Below are 24,077 nucleotides of genomic sequence, written 5' to 3' on the forward strand. Positions count from 1 at the left end.
TAAGAACACACTCTTCCATAATAACTAAGGTCTTGTTCTTTTATTAAGTCAGTACCAAAAGAACTTACCTTAAATGGTCCTGCTCAATACACTCAGAGTGTACTAGTGTAATTTTATAGTTAAGATAAACTAATACCAAATTACACTACGACTATTTCAATGGTTTGTTCTTTTCCATCTTAGTCGTGAGCTACTGTTTATAATTTATCAAGAATCGATAACATAATTTTCTGTGTGTGACACCACACACCATGTTATCTACAATATAAGTTAATTGAATAACTACACTTAACTTATAAATGTAGATATTTGACCAATATGATTCTTATTTCTACTTAAATGTTTATACAAAAAGTTAAGCTTTTAGTATACATTTCAACAATTCACTAGAGGCTTGTTTATGCATTTTAACCCTACAAAATATATTAGTCCAAAAATAAAGTGTAATCTGCAAAATAGAGTTAACATAATATAAAATAACATTATTAATTAGATCATGCATTCCCAAGATCATGATCTAGTTATGTTCTCCCCCTCATGCATTACCACCTGCATTAATGGCTAGTAGTCAACCATAATTTACCTCCTCCGTGTTGGTTTCAGGACGGGTTGGCGGGCGGCACTGGTGGCGAGTGAATCACCTTTTGCCATATGATCTAGTTATGTTCTCAGCTTAGACTTCAAAAATGACTCTAAGCTGGACACATGCCTACAGTCTCACTGGGACTCGTTCTCACTAGATCACTCTCTTCTAGTCATTTTACTTTTAGTTATAATTTGCAGTCACTTGACTTACCTCTTGACTCATCAGGTCTTACTGCCAATTGTCAAGTCCGCAAACTCAACTTACCTTTAGCCATTGTCAGGTCGAACCTAGCTAGACTTCCTATGAGATATCATGTCACATCTTGACATATCTAGACTTCGTGTTAGTTATTAGGCTCTCATACATAACTAGCTTCAGCTTAGTATCAGGTCCTCTAGACTCGTCAATTTCTGCACATATGATGAAAATATTAGACAACCTAACATCTAACTTTAAACTATTTATTATTCATTAAAATTTGAGTTTGACTATTGATGTTAACTGTACCAACAAGTAATTCCCGATTTACTCAACGAGTAGTAGAAAATTTTCATAAGATCAGATCGATCGTTCCAAATTCGATGTTACCTGATTTAATATTTGTTTTTAAAATATTGAATGGAGACGAGCCTCGGAGTATAGTTGAGTTAGTCTTAAAGTGTTAAACTTATATCAATGGGCAATAGTTCAAGTTGTGAATATGAAAAATAACTCTGCTACTTAGTGGACTATTCAATACCTAATTTATCTTTCTTCGTGATACTATAGGACCGGACCGACTATGAGTATTATCATATTTTTACATCAATAGTTTAAACGGAGACTACTCCAGCATATAAATATGAATTTATATAGAAACAAAATGATTTGTCATCCCTACTAAAAACGCCTAATTTGATTTTGTCAAAAAAAAAAAAAGTGAAATCTTTTTTTATTTGTTTATCCTTTATCTAAAATTATCATGATACAGTATATTCTTCGTCAAATAAGGTAAGGAACCATGTTCGTTGCCAACCTATTTGTTTATCTTTTATCTAAAATTATCTTGATAAAGTATATTCTTCGTTAAATAAGGTAAGGAACCATGTTCGTTGCCAACCATAAACTCACACACACTAATATATATAAAATTTAGTAATATGGGAATTTAATATTTCAGTTGCCAGTGCTGATGCTGGATCGGCAATTATACCACCAAACCCTCCAACCGAATCGAATCGAATCCAAATCCAAACCCTCACCCTCGAAACCGAATCGAAATCCAATCACGTCGTCCTCGACCAATGCTGTCCTTCCTCTGTCCTTTCTCCCTCCGCTTCCTCCGCTCTTGACTTCGCCGGATCCCGCTGCTGCCCCACGCCTAGGCACCGCTTCTTCTCGTCGCTGTACTGCCGCCGGAGGTTGCCGCGGCCCGCATACCCCCTCCTCGTCTCTGTTGTTTTCTCGATCCGTGAGTCTCTTCGTTCCTAGCTCTCCCTCTCCCGCTCGAAGTCTCTCTTTTTTTTTCTCCCTCTTTCGTTTGTCCTCGTATTTGAGTAGGGCTGCGGAGTGGGCCGCTAGGGTTTGTTCATATGTCCGGTACCGAGGTGGATTGACCGCGGTACTTGCCGGTCCTTTTTATTTCGAAGCAAAATTGTGTGTTTGACAGCTTGGTCTAGGGTTTCGCGTCTCGTTGTTATTTAAATGACGTTGCTCGGTGCCAAAGGTTCTCTTTTTATTTAGTGCAAAGGGAAATCACGAGCAAGGAAGAGGAAATAAATCTACTTCCGTCTCACGTCGTTTCGATTTGCAGGCTCATTTGGAGTTTCTTTTATAGCTTCGGTGGTGGTCTCTTCCCTTCGGGAGATGGTGGACTCGGTGGACGTGGTGTTGGAATTTCTGAGGAAGAATCGGTTTACCAATGCAGAGGCTGCTTTGCGGGGGGAGCTGAATGCGCGACCAGACTTGAATGGGTTCCTTCAAAAACATCTTTCCGTGGAAAAAGAAGAAGTGGGAAGAAATGCTGGAGAAGTTGGTAGTGCTAGGCAGCAAAACTCAAACAATCATCGGCCTGAGACCTCGAAGGAGTACATTGTCAAGGAAATTGAAGTAGGAGGGTCTGGTAATGGATTCAACAATAAGAAAGGTCGTGGTTTTGGTCAGGACAGGAACAGTGACTCTGTAGATCTTTATCCTTTGAATTTTGGTTCCAGTGCTAGTAATTCTGATTTACTTTCTAAAGACTCGGGTGCAATTGTCAACCATTTTGCTGACCTCTTGATACCAGAAGAACCAAAGCATCGGCGCATTACTTTTGTGCCTGAGAAAAGAGATCGTGCTGTTGGTACTGAACCTGATCAGCAAGCAGAGCAGCGAACTTCTTATGCCAAGGACAGAGATAAAGCTGTGCTTGAAGTGAAACCTGAGATCAGGCAGCCTAGTGATTATAAGGACAAAAATGCTTATTCTCAAGACCATTTTGTCAATGACCTTTGGGTGAAAGCTGAAGACTCATTCAAGGGATGCTCTGTGAAGACAGTTTTTCCATTTCCCATGGACACAACCTCATCCAGTTGTAGTGGACTTCCTAATGAAAAAAATGAGTTTAAGCATAAAGATGGCAGCAACAATGAATCAAGAAAAGAACAACTAGATGAGTTCAGCGGATCATACTTCTTGGTTAAATCCGAAGAAAATGCTGTAACTAATGGTTGGAAGAGTTTTGATTTACCAGCTATCGGTGAGAATCACCGGGATGAATTACCTAAGTTGCCTCCTGTAAGACTTAAGTCCGAAGACAAGTTACTCAGTACTCAGTTGGTGGAAAAGGCTGGTCAGCATGGATCGGGAATGAAGGTATCCAATGCTGACAGTACCTTTATGATAGGATCCTTCCTCGATGTACCTGTTGGCCAGGAGATCAACTCGTCAGGTATGCTATAACTGTCTTCTAGTTATGGATTTTAACTGTAAAATTTAGCTCAATAAATCAATATGTTCCTGCAAAAGATAAGGGTACAATATATAACCAGTCTCTTAGCGATGGATCATGACATGATCATTGCATTTTCATTTCACCGCGACATATATGAAACTATTAGTCCTCAATTCATTTAATAAATTTTATTATCAGTGTTCTAAGTAATAGAAAATCTGATACAATGTTTCTGATGATTTGTAAGAACAGAATTAAACCTAATTTGCTTAGTAAAGCTACACAAAATTTAAGACCAATTAATGTATTTGATGGTTGAATTTGGGATTTCTATTTGTCTACTGATTTGATTTGAAAGTTTTATCCGTTTAATTCTTCATAATATTGCCAATTTCAATACCAGACTGTGAAAGGAATTGTGTGGTCAGTCTATGAATTGACTAATGTATATTGTACACAGCTGAATTTTTTTTTTTGCCTAGTCTTAAGATGTGAGTATGATCATGTCATGTGCTTGCTAGTTTTCTCTTTGGATAATGAGCCTATATTTCAGACAAGCCACTGGATCAATGGCTTTTGATTTTAAGTACCTGCTGATTAAGAAATATTTGGCTGCCAAAGATTATTGTTTATGCATGTCGATATGTTTCCTTCACTTTATGCAGTCGAAATAGGCTTCTCTAGGTTAGTCTATTTCTAATTGTATTCTTTCACTGCCTTTGAAACCACGCCGATTGCTGGCAGTACTTCTGTGGGCTATTGTTTATTTAATTGTTAAGAGTACATCTAATGCATGTACCGCAACTATTTACTTAAAATTCATAAAACCATCTCTTTAGCCAATTGTTCCAGCCTTCCAGGCATTCCATTATGAATCAGAAATCTGTAAGCTTTAGCCAACTTCAAGCATATTACTTGTACCAAATATGGGAACTTCATGGATGGCCCAGACTCCAATTATATGTCATACAACCTTTTGAAACAATAAATTTGGCTTCTCCAACAGAAAATGCCTTTTTACTGTGATATTTTCCTACGTTGTTCACTCTTTGGTATTTGGTATACTCAATCACATCATTATATATCTATGGTTCCACGAATTTCTATATCCTTTTTTTTTTAATTCTTACTTTTTTGTTCTATTGAATTTGGATTCATTGGTGAGATATAACGGTTTAGCTGAATCTTTAACCTTATTCTTTTAAGTTGGCCCTGGGGTTTGTGTTCGACAAAGTATCAGTTCACCCTTGATTTAACTATATCTTCAATGTTTGCTTGCTAGTGTCTGTCATTGTCCATGCTCGATGGTCTGTTCTTAGCCTATGTCCCGCAGAGTGCAGTTAATTTATACATTCATCTGCATAAGACAATGTTTTATAAGCTGTGAAATTTTAATACAGGTGGCAGGCGAACAATTGGAAGTAGTTGGCTTTCTGTAAGTCAAGGAATTGCTGAGGATACTTCTGATTTAGTATCTGGTATTGCAACCTTTGGTGATGATTCTATTGACTATCCAAACGAGTATTGGGATTCTGATGAGTATGAAGATGATGATGATATAGGCTACATGAGACAACCAATTGAAGATGAAACCTGGTTTCTGGCACATGAAATCGACTATCCAAGTGATAATGAGAAAGGAACACACCATGAGAGTATGCTTGATCATCGGGACCAGGCCCCAAGAAAAGATGAAGATGATGACCAGTCTTATGCTGAGGAGGATTCCTATTTGTCAGGAGATCAGTATTTCCTAACTAAGAATGTTGAACAGGTTGCTATTTCGAAGGGACCATTGGGACATAAGATGCCAGGAGTATTTGGGAGAACAAATGAGAATGATCTAATAGGTCACTACGATGGGCAGTTAATGGATGCTGAAGAACTAAGCTTAATGCATTCAGAACATGTTTGGCAAGGTTTTGTCACACAAAATAATGAACTAATGATGTTAGGGGATGGTCCCAACTCAATTGAGGTTGGACGGAGCCACCAGAGAAACTCTCTTCTATTTCGAAGGGACCATTGGGACATAAGATGCCAGGAGTATTTGGGAGAACAAATGAGAATGATCTAATAGGTCACTATGATGGGCAGTTAATGGATGCTGAAGAACTAAGTTTAATGCATTCAGAACATGTTTGGCAAGGTTTTGTCACACAAAATAATGAACTAATGATGTTAGGGGATGGTCCCAACTCAATTGAGGTTGGACGGAGCCACCAGAGAAACTCTCTTATAGAAGATGATCAACATGGTTCAGTCAGGTCAGTTGGTGTGGGCATTAATAGTGATGCTGCTGATATAGGCAGTGAAGTACGGGAGAGCTTGGTTGGAGGAAGCAGTGAAGGGGACATGGAATTCTTTCCTGATCATAATGTTACAGAGTTTGGTATAAGACATCCTCAAAGTGGTACAACCAGTAGTGATTTGAATAAGTTAAAGAAGGAAAAGATGAAGGAAAATAAACGAGATAGCTACATTTGGGCATATAAAAAGGATTTAAGCATGCCAGGAGTGAGTGCTGATGGTGCCTTCTCTTTCCAGCCTTATAAAACTGCAAGTATGTTGGAGGTTGATTCTAACAAAACACTATGTTCAGGAAAATCTGGTGATGCTGTTAAATCTTTTGATGAGTGTGCAAATGGTCTAGTTTCAGAGGATGCCCTTGCTACTTGGAGGAGAAAAAGCAGTGATTCATCTCCTGTAAGGAGCTCCAGAGATGGGAAGACTTCTGATGCTGTCAGATCACAGAACTCAAGTGCATCATCAGCGTCAGATTATGGTTATGATGAAACAAACACTATCAGGAAAAGACACTATGAAGCAAATGAGATAAAGGAAGAAGACCCTGGAGCAGCGTTAGAAGATGAAGAAGTAGCTGCACTGCAAGAACAACTAAGACAGATAAAAGCTCAGGAGGAAGAATTTGAGACTTTCTATCTTAAGATAGTTCATAGGAAAAACAGGCATGCTTATCCTCGACATTGTTTTTTGCAATATTCTGTTTGAATGATAAGTCATTCGTATTTGTTCCTCTTTCCTCAATCTTTTCGTGCTAATGATCCACAACTAACTGCTTACAAAAAACAAATGTTTGAGGGTTTCTGTCATTTTTAGAAACACTTTTATGTTCTAACTTTCAGTTTTTCCTGTTCATGTCACTTACAGAACTGGCTTTGAAGAGGACAAAAATTTTCATGTGGTTCTGAATTCTGTTATTGCTGGACGTTATCATGTAACTGAATACTTGGGTTCTGCTGCATTTAGCAAAGCTATTCAGGCACATGATTTGCATACTGGCATGGATGTCTGTGTTAAAATTATCAAGAATAACAAAGATTTCTTTGATCAGAGCCTTGATGAAATCAAGCTTCTGAAATTTGTTAACAAGCATGACCCTGCTGACAAGTATCATATTTTACGTCTCTATGATTATTTCTATTATCAGGTGAATATATACTTACATTTTGATCATCCATTATTCTTATTCTTATTTGTACTCATTTTTTGCCCATTTACTCTGTTTCCTTATTTTTATACAAAAGATTAGTTAAATTCAAAATAGTTCTTTTCTTATCTATGAATGCTTGAATTGCTTTGAAAGAGAAATTTCAAAAAAAGCTCAGAATGAACAAAAAGGTAGCTAGGGAAAGTTCAAAATTATGAATAATGTATTATAGGATTAGTAATTTAAAATGAAGGTCCTTAAGGCCTTATTCTGATTTGAAATGGCTAGTTCTCCAAGAAATAAAATAATATCTTGAAAAGTATTTGATTACATTGCTGCCTTGTTAGTTGTATATCTCTGCATGCATCAGGACCTTGGAAATTTCTTAATGGTTAGGCTACCTGTTTGGCATTTGCAGCACTCATGCATTTACCTGTAGGAGAAAAAGAAAATAAAGCAAAAAAAAAAAAAAGGATACAGAAGGATTACATGTCCCAAAGAATTATTATTTTATGGATTTAAGAGCAAGGATGAGAGTATTCAAGTCTAACAGGTGTGCATATCTCATCGTGCTGTAAAGTTGAAGTATGTAGACATTTTTCTAAATTCGAGAGAGCAATTTGGAATCTGTCACCACCACGAGCACAAAACCCAAAGGCAAATAATGTAGACTCAGAATTTAAGTATGCTCATTATTAATTTTTCCTTGTTCTACAAATCTTGGAATGCATAATGCCCTAACTAGTAAACTATCCTTTCTAATAACCATAAACACACCTTTCCTTTCATCATTCAACTACTTGTGAGAATTAGGAAGTTATTAGAATGGAATTAGCTTAAGATGGTTTCATGCAATAACTTTGGTTTGCTTTTGCTTTATTCCGTTGTTTCTGATTGATAATTTTGACATGTGTAGGAACACTTGTTGATAGTTTGTGAACTTCTCAAAGCCAACTTATATGAATTCCACAAGTTCAATAGAGAATCTGGAGGCGAGGTTTATTTTACAATGCCTAGGCTTCAGGTTCCATGCTCCATGCCATTGCCCATGCTCATGATTTTTGCTTGTTATTTGATAGAAGTTTTAGCTTATGATTTACATAATTTTTTTTGCAGTCCATTACAATTCAATGCCTCAAGGCACTTCAGTTTTTGCATGGCCTTGGCCTTATTCATTGTGACTTGAAGCCTGAAAATATATTGGTGAAGAGTTACAGTAGGTGTGAAGTTAAGGTCATTGATCTTGGCAGTAGTTGTTTTGAAACAGATAATTTATGTTCCTATGTACAATCACGATCATATCGTGCACCTGAGGTTATTCTAGGTCTCCCATATGATAAAAAGATAGACATTTGGTCGCTTGGATGCATCTTGGCCGAACTTTGCACTGGAAATGTAAGTTTCATGACTAAAAAATGTTATACAACATTGTTTTTTTCTTATTTGTCCAATCAATTCCATGTCATATGGATAAATCATGCGGCCAAATTAGAGAGTCTGCTTTTATCTTCTATTTTTTTTTGCCTTCTCCTAGTATTAATCTTTTCCTAAGATTATATTAACAGATTGTGCTGTTTTTTCAAGATGCCATTATTCATAACAACAATGCTCTTCTACTTTGTCATTAAATGAATTCCTACTTCTGCAGGTTCTCTTTCAAAATGACTCTCCTGCAACGTTACTAGCACGTGTTATCGGCATCATTGGTCCCATTGATCAAGGAATGCTTGCTAAGGGGCATGATACATACAAATATTTTACAAAGAACCACATGTTATACGAGAAGAACCAGGTTTGAGCCTCCGATATTTAATCTATGTTAAAAGCAACTTTCCAATCTTGTGCTGTCTTTCTATAAACTGGTAAGGATGCATTTTAAATTACAACAAAAGTCATATCATTTTTATGATTATCAGAAAGAACAAATAAATGACCTATGCTCTGCAAAAATTGGACTTGTGCCATTAACTAATTCCACATCCTTCCTATTCTCGCCTTTTTGCCATCCTTATTTTTTGCTACTATTCGTAGACACATAATTAGATGCTATTGTATTATCTTATTGCGGCGAAGGTGGCTAGTACCCTCTCGAAGCCCCTTTTCTTAAAAAAAAAAAAAAAAATTTGAAGCATGGAACAGAAGTGTTGCTCGAATCCCTGATCCTCAATTACATTTTCTTTTCAGGAAACCAACAGGCTAGAATATTTGATCCCAAAGAAAACATCACTACGCCACCGTCTGCCGATGGGTGATCAAGGCTTCATTGATTTTGTGGCACACCTCCTTGAAGTGAATCCAAGGAAGCGATCAAGTGCTTCAGAGGCACTTAACCATCCATGGCTTTCATATCCTTACGAACCAATATCAACTTGAGATATCCATGATGGACGCTGCATTCGGTCAGTCAGTCTCGGAGAAAATTCTCATCGGTATTATCCTCCGCTGCACGTAAATGATGTCGCAGCAGATCTTTCACGCGCAAAGCAGAGGAACTTGCCACGAGCTACTCAGGTGAGCCTAGGTGGGGGAAGTTCGATATCTAATTCCATTTTTTTTTTGTGCTTAGTTTTTTATGTGACATTAGGATCCGACTCTTCTTCGCGGTGGAGTCTTGTTGTAATCACTCATTCGCTCCTTTTATCATTTGTGTTCGAGTCAATGGGTGTAGTTGAGCTGCACTCTGGTATGCCCTTTCGTCCAGGTCCTGTTGTATATGATGTGATTATTATTGAGGCCTATGAAAATTTTTGCCCTTTTTTAAGTTTTGACTACATTTCTGCAAAACATGTTATGCAACTTTTGTTTAGTATTTGCTGCAAAATCTGGACACTTTATACTCGGTTCTTGCCTTACCTTGCTTATCTTTCGATCGTCGGCCGTAGAACTGTCCTACGCAAAATGTTTGTTTGGAAACTACCTTCTTTTTAAAGGGTTTTAGCATTTTATGAAAGATAAAATTGTGGCTGATGGAAAAAAAAAATACAGTTTGTGAATCAAAATGTTTAATTTTAAGTTCAAGTGAGCTTGAACACCATCCGCAACACAAGGCATTCTACAAGATGTCTCATCATCTCCGGTTCCACGAAAGTTTTACATCGACTATCAAAGTAAATCGAAAAAACTCGCAGCTCAGGAGTTCAACATTCTTTAGTTGCGTGTTCCATTTGGAGAATTTTTTTTTATAAATTTGTCATAACTGGAGTTCGAATCGCAGGTACCTGGGTGACAATCTGGATGTCTTATCGCTGCACCATAACCTTAGGAGTGTACTATAATGATATAATGATGCCTGAGTACATGGTATGTTACAAACATCATGTGAACATTGCAAAACAAATATTTATCACAAAGAAAAACATTGAAAATATGATTGCCACTTTGTTTTTATCAATTTTTAAAAAATATTTTACCCGCGCAAAGTAAAATTTTATCTTTTATTTATAGCTTTTACATATATAAATCTACTAGCAGCATCTATTCCATATGACTGATATCGCAGAGTATCAGAACATCTAGTTAATGAGTTTCATTTAACAAAGAAGATCAAAGGGCCCGGCGGCTAAGAAACTGAAAGGAAGGTATTACAAACTTGCAGATGTGGAAAGGAAACATGTGAAATGAATAACAAGTGACACAAACCTGAGAGTTTAAGTGAAAGGTGGAGACTCAGGTTCAGAACTTGTAATGGACGTGAACAAAGATGCAGTATCCTCCCTTGACATCGGAGGGAAGTTCAACGATGTGCAGGAGTATGCATCAGAATCGCGAGAACGGGAATGGAGAAGAAACAACTCGGGGATTGCACTGTTCATGGAGCCATTTGCATTTGGCTTCCCTCTAAAATTGGTGTTTCTTCTTGAACTCCATTTGGACCCGTAAACTGTTTCCTTACCTTTGAGGAACATGTTTTGAAGTTTTCTCTGCTCCTGTTTAGAAAATCAGTATCGCAGGTAAAACAAAAGACTCCGAAGGGAGGGAAAAAAAGGATATAAGAGATGATACATACTCGATATCGCCTTTTCAGTCCTTCCTTCTGTTGCCTCAATAGTTTATACTCTTCCAATATTGATACCAGTGAAACCTAAACAATTAACAGCAGATAAATCAGCAGATACTCCATAACTCGCAGACAATGAATCAAGATTTTCTTTTACCCCATCATACAAGAAAGGCATCTGTCTTTCGTTCTCCCAGACGAATATCTTGTTCATCAATTTGTCCACCATATCTGGAAACAGCACTAAACAGTTCAATCAAGATGAAAGAAAGTGATAATGCATCAGTCCTACGAAGGTCTACCTGGAATTTTGCTGACAATCGCTCGTGCCTTCTCTGCGCGTTTTAGATTCAAGTGGAAACCTCTTCCAGCAATGTACTTGTTTGGATCCTGCAATGTACTTGAACTTAGTGACAACTGAGAAATAGATGATGTGAAGATTTTCAAGATGCATGCAACACAAGATCTAAAACTAAAGGGTGTTTGACAATCCAATTATAGCAATCGAAATTAACCTACCTGGTCATAGTCTTCGAGCCAGTTCTCTTCAGTACATGCCACGAGCCATTTGTTTACCCTATCCGTGATTTCTTTCCTGACAATGGTTTCCTCTTTGGCTTTAGAAATTTGCATCTCGATGCTCGCAAGAAGTTCAGAAGAATTCACAACGCCTGGACACCAACAAGAATTGAGACGAGTGACATGATGCCATATGTTGTTTATCACTCTCAGCACAGCTTCGAATATGTGCGCCATACAGTTACCTGAATCTATCAGTGCACTGACGGTCTCTGGTGCTGTGCTTGTATCAGGTTCGATATGTGTAGTTCTGCATATCTCTTCTAGTTCTGTCCTTCTAATCAGAACAAGTTCCCTCATTCTAGTCGCTTTAAGGTTTGTGAGCCTCTCAACTTCACCTTCCATCTGTTAAGAATTATACTTTCGGTAAACTGTTTTTCATTTGATATTAACAGTCAGTATAGATCTAACAAATCTAACCTTCTCAATCGTTTCAAGCGAGTAGATGCCTGAGCATCCAATGTCATGTTCAAGTGATCCCACAATGCTTATTGTTTCTCTATAGTATTTCTTCTCTTCATGAGGTGTCTCCATCAGATTCCACAGATCCAGCAGTGATTCCGCCACTTGAAATAGCTACAAATCGAAGAGGTCGCATCAAACAATTTTAACAAGAGATGTTGAAAGTTATGCATGTAGGTCGTAATCAACCTTCTCCTTTCGAATCTTCTTCTCAGTTTCTAGCTTCAGGACAGTTTGAGACAGCCCCTCGAGTGTGGAATCACTAATGTTTGTGGAATGTTTTCCACCATTATCATGCAAGCTAGGGTGCACAGAGTCAACTGTCTTTCGAAAATCCACTTCAAGGAGACCGCATAAAGAGTAAATCTCATTTACAAACTCCAAAACTTTCTGAAGGCGGTCAGACTGAAGAAGAGTTTTTGATCAGATCATTTTTTTTGAATGCAAACCCATATTAGTTATTAAGCTACTGCAATAGAATTCACATTATGCCACAAGTCGACAATACTAACTCTTCACTTTGATACAATAATATGCTTGTGACAGTCAGAAATATTGAACAAAAAGACCTGTAGTAGATCCATAGAAGTATACAATCATGCGAAAGTAACCTTAAAGCATAGTTAGATGAAGAAATTGTAACTTTCTTCTTACACCCTTCGATCTCTCAACTTATAAGTACAATCAGTACTAGTAGATCTGAATGTAATATCTAATGATTAATGTCTGACAAAATGTGTTTTCGATGAACTAACAACTTTAAATTCTAAGGATGAATCACCCGGTAGACACTAAACATATGCTGAGTGTAGAAAACCAGTTAGACTAACTGGAGTTGGATGAGCAAGAAACATACCTTATCCTTCTGGAGGGCCTTTAGTTGCAACTGATACTCCGTGAGTTTTCGAACTGATAAGTCATCTTGTTTGATCTTAACATCATTAGTCGGAGGATGAGGGTAACTGAATCCTTCTATCTCTGCTTTAATCTTCTCAATCTGTGAAAGCACTTCTGCAAATTGCCTCAGCCGTTCCTCTCTCATTTCCCTCAAATTTTCCAAAAGAGGGTCGACTGAAGCAAGCAGCTCCTTCAGAGACAACTTCTCCATCTACACAACAACAGTCAACTGCTATGAATTTAAGTGTAAATTGCAGAATAACATGTTCTTAAACTGATACCAGAAGTTTTTTTTCTTCTTCAAAGTGATAGATAAATCTCTAGCTATTGTACATGTAAAGAAAGGAGTAGTAAAATTCTCATATTGAACAACAATGGTGGCAATTTTACTAAAAAAAGTGGTATGGCACCTTGCGCTGGAGATTGCGTTCATCAAGAACAGCCACAAGAGAAGCAACCTCTGCTTCTTTGGCCGCCACTGACTGGTGAAGGAATGCCCTAGCTCTGCTAGCTTCTTCGATCTTCTTCTGGTATATTTTCCTGCACTCCCTCTCCAATTCCAACAGCATGCTGTCCATGTCCTCCTCGCTTTCCCCGATCTCTGTCCATATTTGCTGCTCCACCAAATTGGCATGAACATTGGCAGACCAGGAAAACCCTAAATTTACAATCTTCGCCAACGAGAAGGTGCAAGAGAACGAACCTGAAGCTCTCTGATGGAATCGCCAAAGCCGGTGGTACTCTCCGCCTCTAACCCTAACCCTAGAGCCGCCATCCCGCCTTCCCTTCCTTGCGCCTCAATCAGTGACCAAAACACCAACTTTCTTCCTCTCTCGTTGCTTGCGCAGAAAGGAACAACTTTTCTGCTTCCCTTCGCCTTGCCTTACAAGCTTGCTTGCTAATGCCCGAACTGGAAATGGTCGCCAGGAGAAATCAACCGAGATTTTGCCGAGATTGAAGCAAAAAAGGGGGATCTTTATAGCTGCATCCTGCAGTTTAACGTAGTTTATGGTACTTTGGTTGGTCAAATTCTGGAACAGCAGCAGCAGCGAAGATGTTGTCGATCAAGGATTGCGCAGTTTGAAGATGGAGCGATTAAGGATCATAAGGTGTTTTATTTTATTGAAATAAGCTGCAGTTGGAAATGCCCGGGGTGGATGGATATGATCGATGACATTCCAACCGCCGGCAGAGGCGGTGGAGCTTTCACTTCGACGAGTCATGTCACCGGCGGCCATCGGAAAGCTAATCCTCCCCTGCATTTGTTTGCTTGCGCCGTATTTTAGCGGACTCCGGCCATCGGTCGTTGAGTAATCATCTCTGCGTCGACAGCAGCAGGCGAACCATGCAACCATAATTGTTATACATATGCATGACCAAAGATAGAAAATATTTTCCTTAAAAATCATTCTAGTTTTTTCTTTTTTAAAATAGATAAGTTTTAGAAAGTAAAATAATACGATGAACTTAATTTTGCAATAAAAAAATAGGACCGCTTGATAATTTAGAGAAATAATTCTTATAAATCAAATATGCTATAATTTAATTAAAATGTGAATCAGGTTTGGGTTTTTAAATAATCGGTCGGTTCCAAGTGGATGGCGAGTGGCGATGGAGATTGGGCGACGCAGCCTGATCTTCAAATCCGGCTGATGTGGTTGTTTCTCTGTTCGAAGGAGAGTAGTACGTCAGTGTCACACTGGTTTAACAACTCCGACTCAGACGCCATGTTTTCACCGCCCTTCAGAATTTCATTTGGCCCCAGCATTGTGATTACGTAGATCTTAACAGCCTTGCTTTAAACTTTTCAATTGTTTTTTATTTATCATTTTATTTTATTAGAATTGCTGATAACTAATGAACATTTTGTGCTTTGTAGTGTCAATTTAATCTTGTTTTAACCGTCCGATGAAGCTAGCCATTGAAAACCAACGAGGTCGACTTCTCTGTGTACCGTGGTAACTAGTCCAGGTTCAGAGGCATTTTAAGTATATGACTAAGTCTGAGTATATGAGTGTAGAGAGCCTACAAAAATGAAATGCTTTTGGCCTAACGTATGACAAAAAAAAATGCGAAGATAATTGCTTACCAATTCTTCTCTCGCCCTCTACATTTGGTTCAAAAGTCCTATGTAGTTTTCTGATTTATCTTACGAAGGCTCAAAACAAAGTGTTCTCCCTCTGCTTACTTTGCAACACTTTCAGAAAGATTGTCATCAGCTTTTTCAACAGAATCGGTCTGTTCTTGGTTAGGAGCAACAGCAGCAGTGTCCAAGCACCACCCATCGCCATTGCACTCGGGAACAGGCTCAGACAAATCAGTGGTAATATTTGTGGAACAATCAGAAGCATTACTATTAGAAGTTGGCTTCTCAGATCTACTATTGTCGTAGATGGTTTGGACAGAAATCGGTGTTCCTGGTAGGTGCTGGATTGGGTATATATGAACAGATCCAGGGGGTAGGAAGACTCCAGTGCCGGGAACAGGAGGTCGAGGGCCAGTTGCATTCATTGAAGACGCCGCCGCCCACCCAACAGTTGCAGGAGGCCCTGATGGCAGAGCTGGAGAAGCCACCATGGGAGCTGCTGCAAAGCGTGGTTGGACACCATTTGGAGATAGCATAATTTGTGGGGCTTGCTGAGCATGTTGAATGCCATTGGCAGGCATGATCCCATATGGTTTCCGAGCTGATGGATACCGTGAGAAGCTTGAAGGCCTAGCTGATGTTGAGATTGAGAGTGGATTTACAGCAGATGAACTGAAGAACGTGCCTTCTGATGGAAGAAGAGTTTTCTTTGGCCGGTACTTTCCGAAGGTTAGTAATATCAGTGTCTTGCGAAGGGAGGGGATAGCACGTTTTGCAAGATCTGCACTTTTCCCTTGCATGACAAGAAGAGACCTGGAATAGATCAAAGAGAACTATCATACATGACACAGGATGGCATCGCTAATAACATGGCCTTGAGTTTGGAACTTGGTGAAGTAGAAACATACCCTGCAATTACAGGAAGTTTCAGAGAACCATCATAATCTCCTCTGTGATTGGATCCCACTGCTCTACCGAATATAACATCACAATCGGTCAAGAATAAATTACAAACTGGCCTACCAAACCAAGATGGCCACGTATGAGGTTGTGAATGATCCCCCTTCACATGAGAACAAAAGTCAGCCAAGAACATTAGGAGCTCTCACAGATTCACACATGCACCAACAAAAAAAAAAACAGTTTCCTTACCTCATTGAAAAAGTCAATCATGCAAAAATCCGGTTTGACCGGTAAAACTTGCTGCTCAAACAAGCAGTCGAAGATACTATGAAGTGGGCTAGGAATGGCCTCTATCTTCCTCTCTAAAATATTGTATTCAAGTTGACAAAGGATATGTATAAATTCAAAGAAAACATATCGGGCAAGTAGCAAATACCTTTATAGTTCAGAGTTCTATGTTCATCTTCTATATGCCCTTCATTAGTGGGTATGCCTAGCTGAATCATCTCTCTTCCATGTCCTTTTGTTGGCCTTTTCAGGGTAACAAGTGTTTGTCCTGCTTTACATCGGAAAAATGTTAAAGATAAGAGCTAACAATACAGCTATGTAAATCTTACAGAAAAAAAATTAGTTCAGTGGATTAACAATAATCTACAATGGATCTATCATGGAACAATTTCTCAATACATAAACCTTTAAATAGTGCCTTTCAATTAGAATATCACTAGAATATCAATCATGGAAAGAGATAATTCTGATTAGTTTAACTAATTGTTTGAGGATCTAGAACGTCATGCATAAGAATATACCTATAAATAATTCCCGAATGATGATTTATTAATAATAACTATAAATTTATAATTGTGTATCCAATAGAAAAGGAGATGGATTATAGCAATGCTTGCCTGAAAGTTCTCCTCTGTGGCCAGCAGCTCTCATTTCATTTGCTAATGAAACAAATTTAGTGACCTCTGAGCTATCCAGAAAATTTTCATAAAGTTTAAGCCCTTCAACGACATTGACCTACAAGTTGCATAATGGAAATTAATAACCAAGTTGTATAATAAACCTAAAAGATTAAATTTCAATCTAACAATTATATGATGCAATTACAGCAATGTTTTTGTTTTACCTCTTATATAAAACTTACCATCATGCCGTCACATGTTTCTTTGGCCACAAATTCGTTTGGTGCTGGTATTACTTTTTGAGTTCTATCTTGATTTGAGGTCATAACTGTGTTATCTGTAGTAGCATCATTTCAAGTCTCCAAACATTAAACCAATGTACAAGAAAGAGTAAAGTAAGGTAAAGAACCAAGTGCTCACATTGCTAGGGCATAATGCAAATAAGTAATGATTGAATATTGGACATCAAACAAAAGAAAACAGATATTAACTGTCAGGAATAGGTAAAATGTTCCATATGCAGATAAACCAGCACATGCCCAACAAGGTAAGCCAATTTTTTTTGGTCTGACCACGAAAGTGTTCTTGCACCATATTGGATATGAGACAATCCTCATTCAGGAGCACCTTCCCAATAGTTTGTTAATGGACTCAAACCACTTTAACCCTTAAGCGATTGTTGGTAAACAAACTAAGGGTATTTGATGATTAATTTATTAGTATATGTTAAGAATTACACAAAATTCGAGCTATTAGTAAAACAAATTTATATATTTAGATGGTTAACACAACCATCATGTGTGGGTAGTGTACTTGAGTTGATTGATCCCAACTTCCCAACGCATGAACTGATTAGATTAAATTGTGTTTTTTTCTTTGACACAGTCACACAGATGAGATTCAAATCCCTGCCTCCCTAACTTATCTCAAAATTTGAGCTAATAGTAAAGCTATCAATTTATATATTTATATCATTAACAATATAGATGGGATCACTATATACTCGAAGCATGCGTAAAAAACTTATTACAAATGGCTCATGAATGTTTGATTATAAAACTATGATAGAGTTTGAAAGTATTGTACAACTAACAAAAGAACTAGTAGCTAAGACCTTGTTAATAAAATTTCAGATATTCCATATCAATGTTATGGAGAAAGGTGAGTTTGTTACAAGGATGCTTGTCCTATATGTGTGTAATCCCTATCACGCCATCACATTTCAATTTTCAATGATAATAACCAAGGCTTCCTTAAAAATGTATTTATAAAATGCGTGATTAGGAGAACTTCCCAAAAATTCAATTTAGATAATGTAAAATTAGCTGAACTTCTTAAGGATAAGGGTGTTGCATGCCATTTCCAAGATGCTGTTTTTTTTGTTGCACATAGAAGAAAAAAAAAAGAGCATACCTCCACTGTTTGAGGCTTGACTACCACACCCAGAAGCAGCTTCCAACTCAATAACACAGGTCTCAGCTGGATTACTTCCATCCTTCATGCAACAACTTTCCGCCAGGCTATGTGAGTTTCCTGAATACATTTAATTGCGAGTCAGATCATAGTTATCCTTGAGCATTCATAAGTATACGAGTCTTCTAACGAAGGCAAAATCCAAGTGAGTGTTTCTTGCATAAAAGTTATTAATGAAAACCGTGGCTATGGCTTATAGGTTGATTGTGTGTAAGCGCTATGCAGTAATAGGGAAAAAAGAGTGAACTTCCATATAACTGCTATTCGATTGTACATTACTATCACAACAGACTCGTCAACTGAAATCAGAAACTCACCATCCTTCCCAGCAACAGGGAAACAATTCATAGCACGTGACATCTGCACATTGTTCTGGTTCACGTTCTTGCTGTGGTCTAATTTATCCACCATCTGCTCCACAGTTCCACTCTCAGACACAGCCGTGCCGGAAGCAGGAGATACACGACTCTCTCGAACCCCATCAGATCGATGCCCATACCTATGCCCAAATCCAGATTTCCTCCCGTCCTTTTGGCCATACGAATGCCTCTGCCTCTGCTTCAGCTGCCTCAAGTCCATCACCTGCTGCAGCGCGTATCCCACATCGGTAACAGGGAAAAATTGCTGCATGTGGAGAAAGTTTGTCCAGTAGAACCGCCGTTGGTGGATGCACCCGACAACGTGGTCGTACTCCCCTAGCTCGCCAGTGACCCTGATGTGATCCATCAACACATCGATGATCGCGTTAGCCGCCGCGAACTCTCCCCGCAGCCACGAGATGAGCCCATCCCTCTCGTCCACAAACCACTGCTGCGGCACCTCGCTCCCGCGGCCGCCGTTCAGCGGGAACTGCATTGGCTCCACCGACACCACCACCGAGTTACCCGACAACGCCGCCATCTCCAAGCCCTCTAATTCAAGCACATAACCAAAGATCCAACCTCTTGACCTCGAAAATCAAGAGAAAAATCTCGTCCAAAGAAGTATACCGAGCAATAATCTAGAAGAAAAAATTGAACACACGCTCCGATCCTGGAAACAAACGGATCGGAGGGGAGAATAAAAAATAATGCAGCTAAAAATCGCGCAATTAACCTCGATCAGGATGGAAAAAACACATCAGATGTACGAAATCACCAGTTCAAAATAGATTTCTGGACCGGATAAGATCAGAGAACACGGAGAAAAGGAAAAGTTCGAGAATCCGATCGGAAGATACAACGAATTCGGCAAGCAGAGAGATCGAGATCTGGCTAGTGGACGGAAGGGAGGCAAGTAGGGTTTCAGAAGCAATGGAGGTGGCTTGCGGTGCACGCTCTCTCTCTCTTGTAGAAGTGCACTTGGAACTGCGTTCAACCCCACAGGATTCTCGATGGTAAGTGGTGGTTACGTGTTTATTTACCGTTGAAAATACATGATCGAATCATAAAAATATCGGGGCATAAATCTTCTGTATATCTCATTACATTCATCACTTACTTTCTCGGTTATCATAATTTATCTTCCTCGTTATGACTTTACGTTGGGTGCAGTGGGAGCGCTCGAGACCAGCGATTTCAACTTTTGTAGCATTTGGAATTACGTTCAACCCCACGGGGTTATCCGAGATAGTAAATAGTGGTTACGTTTGCAGCTGAGAACGTAGGGTCGAATCATAGAGATATCGGGGCTTAAATCTCCTGATTTTGTATACCTCATCCCACCCACCACTTGTCCTTTTAGTTATTGTAATTTATCTTCCTCGTGATGGCCTTGGGTTGGGTGCGACGAGAGCACTAGAGGCGAATGAATTTACCTTTTGTAGCACTTGGAACTGCGTTCAACTCCACGGGGGTATTCGAGATTGTAAGTGGTGGTTACCTTTGAACGATAGGGATGTCGAAGTGTAAATCTTTGGATCTTGTATATCTCATTCCATCTACCACTTACCCTCTTAATTATCATCATTTATCTCTTTCGTGGTGATCTTAGGTTTGGTGCGGCGGGGACGTTGGGTGAACCATTTCGCTTTTGCGGCACTTGGAACTGCGTTCCTTCGCTACCGTGAAAAAGAAAATGGCTGACGTCATCCATCAGATCACGTCAGCCTGGGAAGTATCACGGTCTCCCTTGCTGGTGCCATTCCGGACCGGGTTGCCTCACGACTTACGCCATGAAACCCTTCTTTAGAACAATCTAAGACATAAAATTGTCTGTAACAGCGTTGGTTAAGTATCTAAAGCTTAAGTTTAAATTTTATTAAATTAATAGATAAATTTTATTTAATGGATACTTCACTTTAAAATGTTGGACTGATGTATCCTTTATTCCAATGACCGACAAATTTTAAAAAACATCTCTTCAAAATTAAGTGAAGATTGAGCATTCCCTGCCCGTAAAAAAGAAACGGTTGTCTATCTATTCTCCTATGTTATTTTTGCAGGTCCACTAATTCGTTATGCCCAACTTACCGCATCCATCACGACACGAAACACACTTCCCGTCTGAGTGAGACGTTTCAACTAAACAGCTTGCCCGGCCTTCACGACATACCTCACGAATGGAGGAAGCGATATGGCAGGTGGGGGCCCGCAAAGTCGCCGTCGCCGTCGCCGTCGCCGTCGGGCAAAGCGACCGAACGGACCGGAGTAACGTCTTCTCCCAAGCTCTGCAGTTGACGTTGCCAGCGGTTAAGCGGACCGACGAGGATGTTTGTAACCCAACCCACGTGCCACGGCAGTCTACGAACAATGCTCTTCTAGAAGGAACCGGAAAGAGAAATGACGCGGGAACAACTTCTCCGGCGTTGTTTTCTTGCAGGAAAAAAAAAATGAAGGAAACGAAAAGGAAGCTTACAATACATAAAGGTTCAAACAATTACGTGAATCAGCATTTGAACATTACGACAGTCTAACAATCTGTTAGTAGCAATCACACAAAGGGAAGAACAAACGATTCTGATAAATCATCAAAATTTAGGGGGGGAAATCTTCATGTGAAGCGATCTCCAGACTATTCTGTTCATCCAGAAAACTTAGGATTCAGTGGTGGAATGATCCCTGCTTGATGAAAGCTTCTCGCTAACTTCAACCTCTTCAAGAGCTATGACGCTTGGCGATCGAATTTGCTCAATGCGAGCGACGACCTGGACCATCGAAGGCCGTTCTTCCGGATGCTGAGCAGCACAGTCCACAGCAAGCTGCAGCAGCTGGACCATCTCCTGCTCGACATTCTGCTGACTGAGCAGATCGGGATCAAACACCTCGGCCGTCCGCTCCTCTTGCACTACCGATCGAACCCACATTGGCAGATCAACGCCGTCGCCGTTGAGGTTGGCCTGAGCAGGGGCCCTCCCGGTGAGCAACTCCATCAGTAGCACCCCGAAGCTGTAAACGTCAGCCTTCCGGGGAACCCTGGAAGGATCAGTGATCTCCGGTGCGCGGTAGCCAATTACGCGTGCCATAGCAGCGGACGGAGCGGCGAGAAGAGAGAGGCCATGGTCGGAGACGCGAGCTTCATACGAGTCGGAGAGCAGGATGTTGGAGGATGTGATGTTGCCATGCGAGAAGGAAGAAGGTCCAGTTGAGTGAAGGTATTCGATGCAGCGCGCGGCATCAAGGGCGATGGCAGTTCTTGTGCCCCAGCGGAGAGGGGTTCTTCGAGATCCCCTGTCGCCTGTTAAATTCATCCGGCGAAGATTACAAGTTTGTAGAAACAAACAATTGAAAATGTTACAGATTTGCAGAGTCGTTACCGTGAAGGAGAAAAGAGAGGCTTCCCATGGGCATGTAATCGTACAAAAGGAGCTTCTCGTCCTTGCTGTAGTAGTACGCTCGTAAAGGGACCAAATTGGGGTGGTTCATCGCCGCGATGAGCTCCGCCTTCTGCCGGAAATCGTTTGCCGTCAAGGTTACATAGCTGAGTCTTTTTACGGCCACTGTGATCCCCATTTCCAACACCGCCTTGTACGACGTCCCGAACGTACCTTTCCCTAGCACCTCCGCCGATGCCCTCAGCAGGTCCTCCAGCTCGAATGTTGTCGCACCGGCGGCGCCGCCGAAGAAGACCAGCTTCTTCGGCACGGGGAGCGCCGCAGGTGGTGTTGGTGTAGCGGTGGACGTGCTGCTGCTTTCTCCTCCGCCGATTCCCCTTTCCTGCGCCGGCACCGCCGAAACAGCTTCTCGCTGCTTGACAGGCGAAGTCGTCGCTCTCTTGCGGATCCTACGGCATACTATGAACAAGACGAGGAGGAAGGCGAGAAAAACGGCGGAACCGACGACGATGCCGGCGATGGCACCTCCGGAGAGATTGCCGCCGCCACCGCCGGAAGAACCCGCATTCGGCGGCGGCGATGGAGCAATCTCTGCTGAACACGGAGGAAGCGGCCGGTCGCACAGGCCCGTGGAGAGGAATGAGCTCACCTGAAACCCGCCAAGAGGAGGAGGAATCGAACCACTAAGCCGATTAAACGACACATTGAACAGTGTCAGATTAGGCGGAACCAAAGAGGGGAGACTCCCGGTGAGCTGATTGCTCTCCAGATAAAGCATTCGAAGCCGTGTGAGGTTGTTGAGCGCCGGAGGGATTTCTCCAGAGAACTGGTTCCCAGCGAGATTAAGCCGGACGAGGTTCCTGACAGAACCTAGAACCGTTGAGATTCTGCTGGAGAACTGATTCTGCTGGAGGTAAACGTTGCGGAGCTCCGGAAGATCGAAAATATCGGATGGCAAGTCGCCGGACAGATGGTTGTAGCGGAGGCTCAGGTTGCGGAGGTTTGAGAGGTTTCCAACGGTTCCGGACGGGATGGAGCCGACGAGGCTGGCTCCGGGGAGGCGGAGCGCGCTGACTCTGCCGGAGTCGCACTCCACACCTCGCCACGAGCAGGGCGACAGGGACGCGTTCCACTGCAGCACGGAGCGGCCGACGGCGGCGCGGAAGGAAAGCAGGGCGACGCCATCCGCCGCCAGATCCGGTGCTCCGCCGGGCAAACGGCCTACGAGAAGAAACAAGAGGAAGGCGCAGAAGAAGGGCGGTGACGCCATGCGTCTCTCGATGAAAAACCGCTTCGATTCTTCTACCCTTCTCCTTCAAAACTCCAATATATAATTAACATACAATTTTACCATAATTGTGTTACTAATTATTAAGATTACCACTATTTTAGAAGGAAGCGAAATAAAAGAGTTAAATTTGTAAATAAATATATCTCCTTAATTATGAGGGAAAGAAATATAAACAGGTAAGAAAAATACTTTATTAGTAAAATATTGCTGTCTGCTATTAATAAAAAAAAGAATTACATAATTTGAAAACCATTCCAAATTAATATAGAAAACGAGTAGAATATTAGTTGAACAACTAATTGGATTTCTGTTCAAAATGCGCAGCTAAAGTCATTTGGAGAACCAAACAGATGGGTGAGAATAGTTCGACTTTACTTTGTAAGTCAACCAGGTTGACATCGACAACAACAATTTTGGAAAATTGGGAGAAGAAAGGTCGCAGAGAAGGAAAGAACGACACAATGTCCTACTCACATTAATTTTGACTGCGAACGCGTGGCAGTTGGTCGGCGCCGTCAAACGTCCGTCTGGACCACGTGTCGCCGTCGCCGCCTTGTGATCGGATGCCTCATCCCTCGAAACGATGGCAACAGTTGGATAGAAGGAAAGAGATGCTCCATGCCACCGTGGCTTGACTTTAACATAGATTTTGTACATGTTGACTCAGTAAGATTGAGTAAATTTCAACGGGGATTCACCACCAGTAGTCGCAGCCCATAAAAATGTCAATAATTTAACCTACAAGAAAACGAGACCCAAGAACCCTAATGATCTCAAGG

General features: G+C 40.6%; 3 protein-coding genes across 6 annotated transcripts; 1 reads left to right on the forward strand and 2 right to left on the reverse strand.

Moving 5' to 3' along the window:
• Nucleotides 1-1,759: 1,759 nt before the first annotated feature.
• LOC122009684 lies at nucleotides 1,760-10,180 on the forward strand. 2 transcript variants are annotated; one of them, XR_006119634.1, is made up of 10 exons: nucleotides 1,760-2,036; nucleotides 2,379-3,497; nucleotides 4,901-5,307; nucleotides 5,538-6,469; nucleotides 6,672-6,951; nucleotides 7,868-7,975; nucleotides 8,068-8,346; nucleotides 8,600-8,743; nucleotides 9,136-9,462; nucleotides 10,166-10,180. XR_006119634.1 is itself a non-coding variant. In XM_042565945.1 (9 exons), exons 2-9 carry the CDS (start codon nucleotides 2,432-2,434, stop codon nucleotides 9,322-9,324), a joined length of 3,405 nt encoding a protein of 1,134 aa, XP_042421879.1. In that variant the 5' UTR covers nucleotides 1,760-2,036; nucleotides 2,379-2,431; the 3' UTR covers nucleotides 9,325-9,712. The 2 variants fall into 2 exon arrangements, 1 of the variants encoding a protein (XP_042421879.1); XM_042565945.1 differs by lacking the exon at nucleotides 10,166-10,180 and having other exon boundaries at nucleotides 9,136-9,712.
• A 331-nt stretch (nucleotides 10,181-10,511) lies between these two features.
• On the reverse strand, nucleotides 10,512-19,611 carry LOC122009685 (65-kDa microtubule-associated protein 6-like). Of its 3 annotated transcripts, XM_042565947.1 has the most exons (13): nucleotides 15,881-16,035; nucleotides 14,976-15,785; nucleotides 13,590-14,206; nucleotides 13,297-13,500; nucleotides 12,846-13,097; nucleotides 12,179-12,394; nucleotides 11,948-12,103; nucleotides 11,713-11,872; nucleotides 11,468-11,619; nucleotides 11,251-11,338; nucleotides 11,106-11,179; nucleotides 10,958-11,032; nucleotides 10,512-10,877 (listed from the first exon to the last, which is right to left on the reverse strand). In XM_042565947.1, the coding sequence occupies exons 3-13, from the start codon at nucleotides 13,659-13,661 to the stop codon at nucleotides 10,599-10,601; spliced, it is 1,728 nt and encodes a 575-aa protein (XP_042421881.1). In that variant the 5' UTR covers nucleotides 13,662-14,206; nucleotides 14,976-15,785; nucleotides 15,881-16,035; the 3' UTR covers nucleotides 10,512-10,598. The 3 variants fall into 3 exon arrangements, 2 of the variants coding, with proteins under 2 accessions (XP_042421881.1, XP_042421880.1); XR_006119635.1 differs by lacking the exons at nucleotides 10,512-10,877; nucleotides 10,958-11,032; nucleotides 11,106-11,179; ... (5 more) ...; nucleotides 12,846-13,097; nucleotides 13,297-13,500 and adding exons at nucleotides 16,125-16,237; nucleotides 16,312-16,431; nucleotides 16,781-16,898; ... (1 more) ...; nucleotides 18,197-18,316; nucleotides 18,574-19,611; XM_042565946.1 differs by lacking the exons at nucleotides 10,512-10,877; nucleotides 10,958-11,032; nucleotides 11,106-11,179; ... (6 more) ...; nucleotides 13,297-13,500; nucleotides 13,590-14,206 and adding exons at nucleotides 16,125-16,237; nucleotides 16,312-16,431; nucleotides 16,781-16,898; ... (1 more) ...; nucleotides 18,197-18,316; nucleotides 18,574-19,611 and having other exon boundaries at nucleotides 14,898-15,785.
• A 1,480-nt stretch (nucleotides 19,612-21,091) lies between these two features.
• Nucleotides 21,092-23,304, reverse strand: LOC122009686 (probable inactive receptor kinase At1g48480). The gene is made up of 2 exons (XM_042565948.1): nucleotides 21,990-23,304; nucleotides 21,092-21,910 (listed from the first exon to the last, which is right to left on the reverse strand). The coding sequence occupies exons 1-2, from the start codon at nucleotides 23,275-23,277 to the stop codon at nucleotides 21,270-21,272; spliced, it is 1,929 nt and encodes a 642-aa protein (XP_042421882.1). The 5' UTR covers nucleotides 23,278-23,304; the 3' UTR covers nucleotides 21,092-21,269.
• Nucleotides 23,305-24,077: the final 773 nt, after the last annotated feature.

The sequence above is a fragment of the Zingiber officinale genome, chromosome 8A (assembly GCF_018446385.1).
Source record: "Zingiber officinale cultivar Zhangliang chromosome 8A, Zo_v1.1, whole genome shotgun sequence".
Taxonomy (NCBI): Eukaryota; Viridiplantae; Streptophyta; class Magnoliopsida; order Zingiberales; family Zingiberaceae; genus Zingiber; species Zingiber officinale.

Bases quoted from the DNA above. Each gene is read 5' to 3' on its own strand.
- LOC122009684 (XM_042565945.1), top strand. From the start codon at position 2,432: ATGGTGGACTCGGTGGACGTGGTGTTGGAATTTCTGAGGAAGAATCGG. The intron at 5,308-5,537 runs ATGCCAGGAGTA...TTGGGACATAAG, and splicing joins AGGGACCATTGGGACATAAG to ATGCCAGGAGTATTTGGGAG. The intron at 6,952-7,867 runs GTGAATATATAC...TGACATGTGTAG, and splicing joins ATGATTATTTCTATTATCAG to GAACACTTGTTGATAGTTTG.
- LOC122009685 (XM_042565946.1), bottom strand. From the start codon at position 19,156: ATGGCGGCGTTGTCGGGTAACTCGGTGGTGGTGTCGGTGGAGCCAATG. The intron at 16,899-17,025 runs GTAAGTTTTATA...TGCAACTTGTAG, and splicing joins AAACATGTGACGGCATGATG to GTCAATGTCGTTGAAGGGCT. The intron at 16,432-16,780 runs GCAAGCATTGCT...GATGTAAAGCAG, and splicing joins CCACAGAGGAGAACTTTCAG to GACAAACACTTGTTACCCTG.
- LOC122009686 (XM_042565948.1), bottom strand. From the start codon at position 23,277: ATGGCGTCACCGCCCTTCTTCTGCGCCTTCCTCTTGTTTCTTCTCGTA. The intron at 21,911-21,989 runs GTAACGACTCTG...TGAATTTAACAG, and splicing joins CCTCTCTTTTCTCCTTCACG to GCGACAGGGGATCTCGAAGA.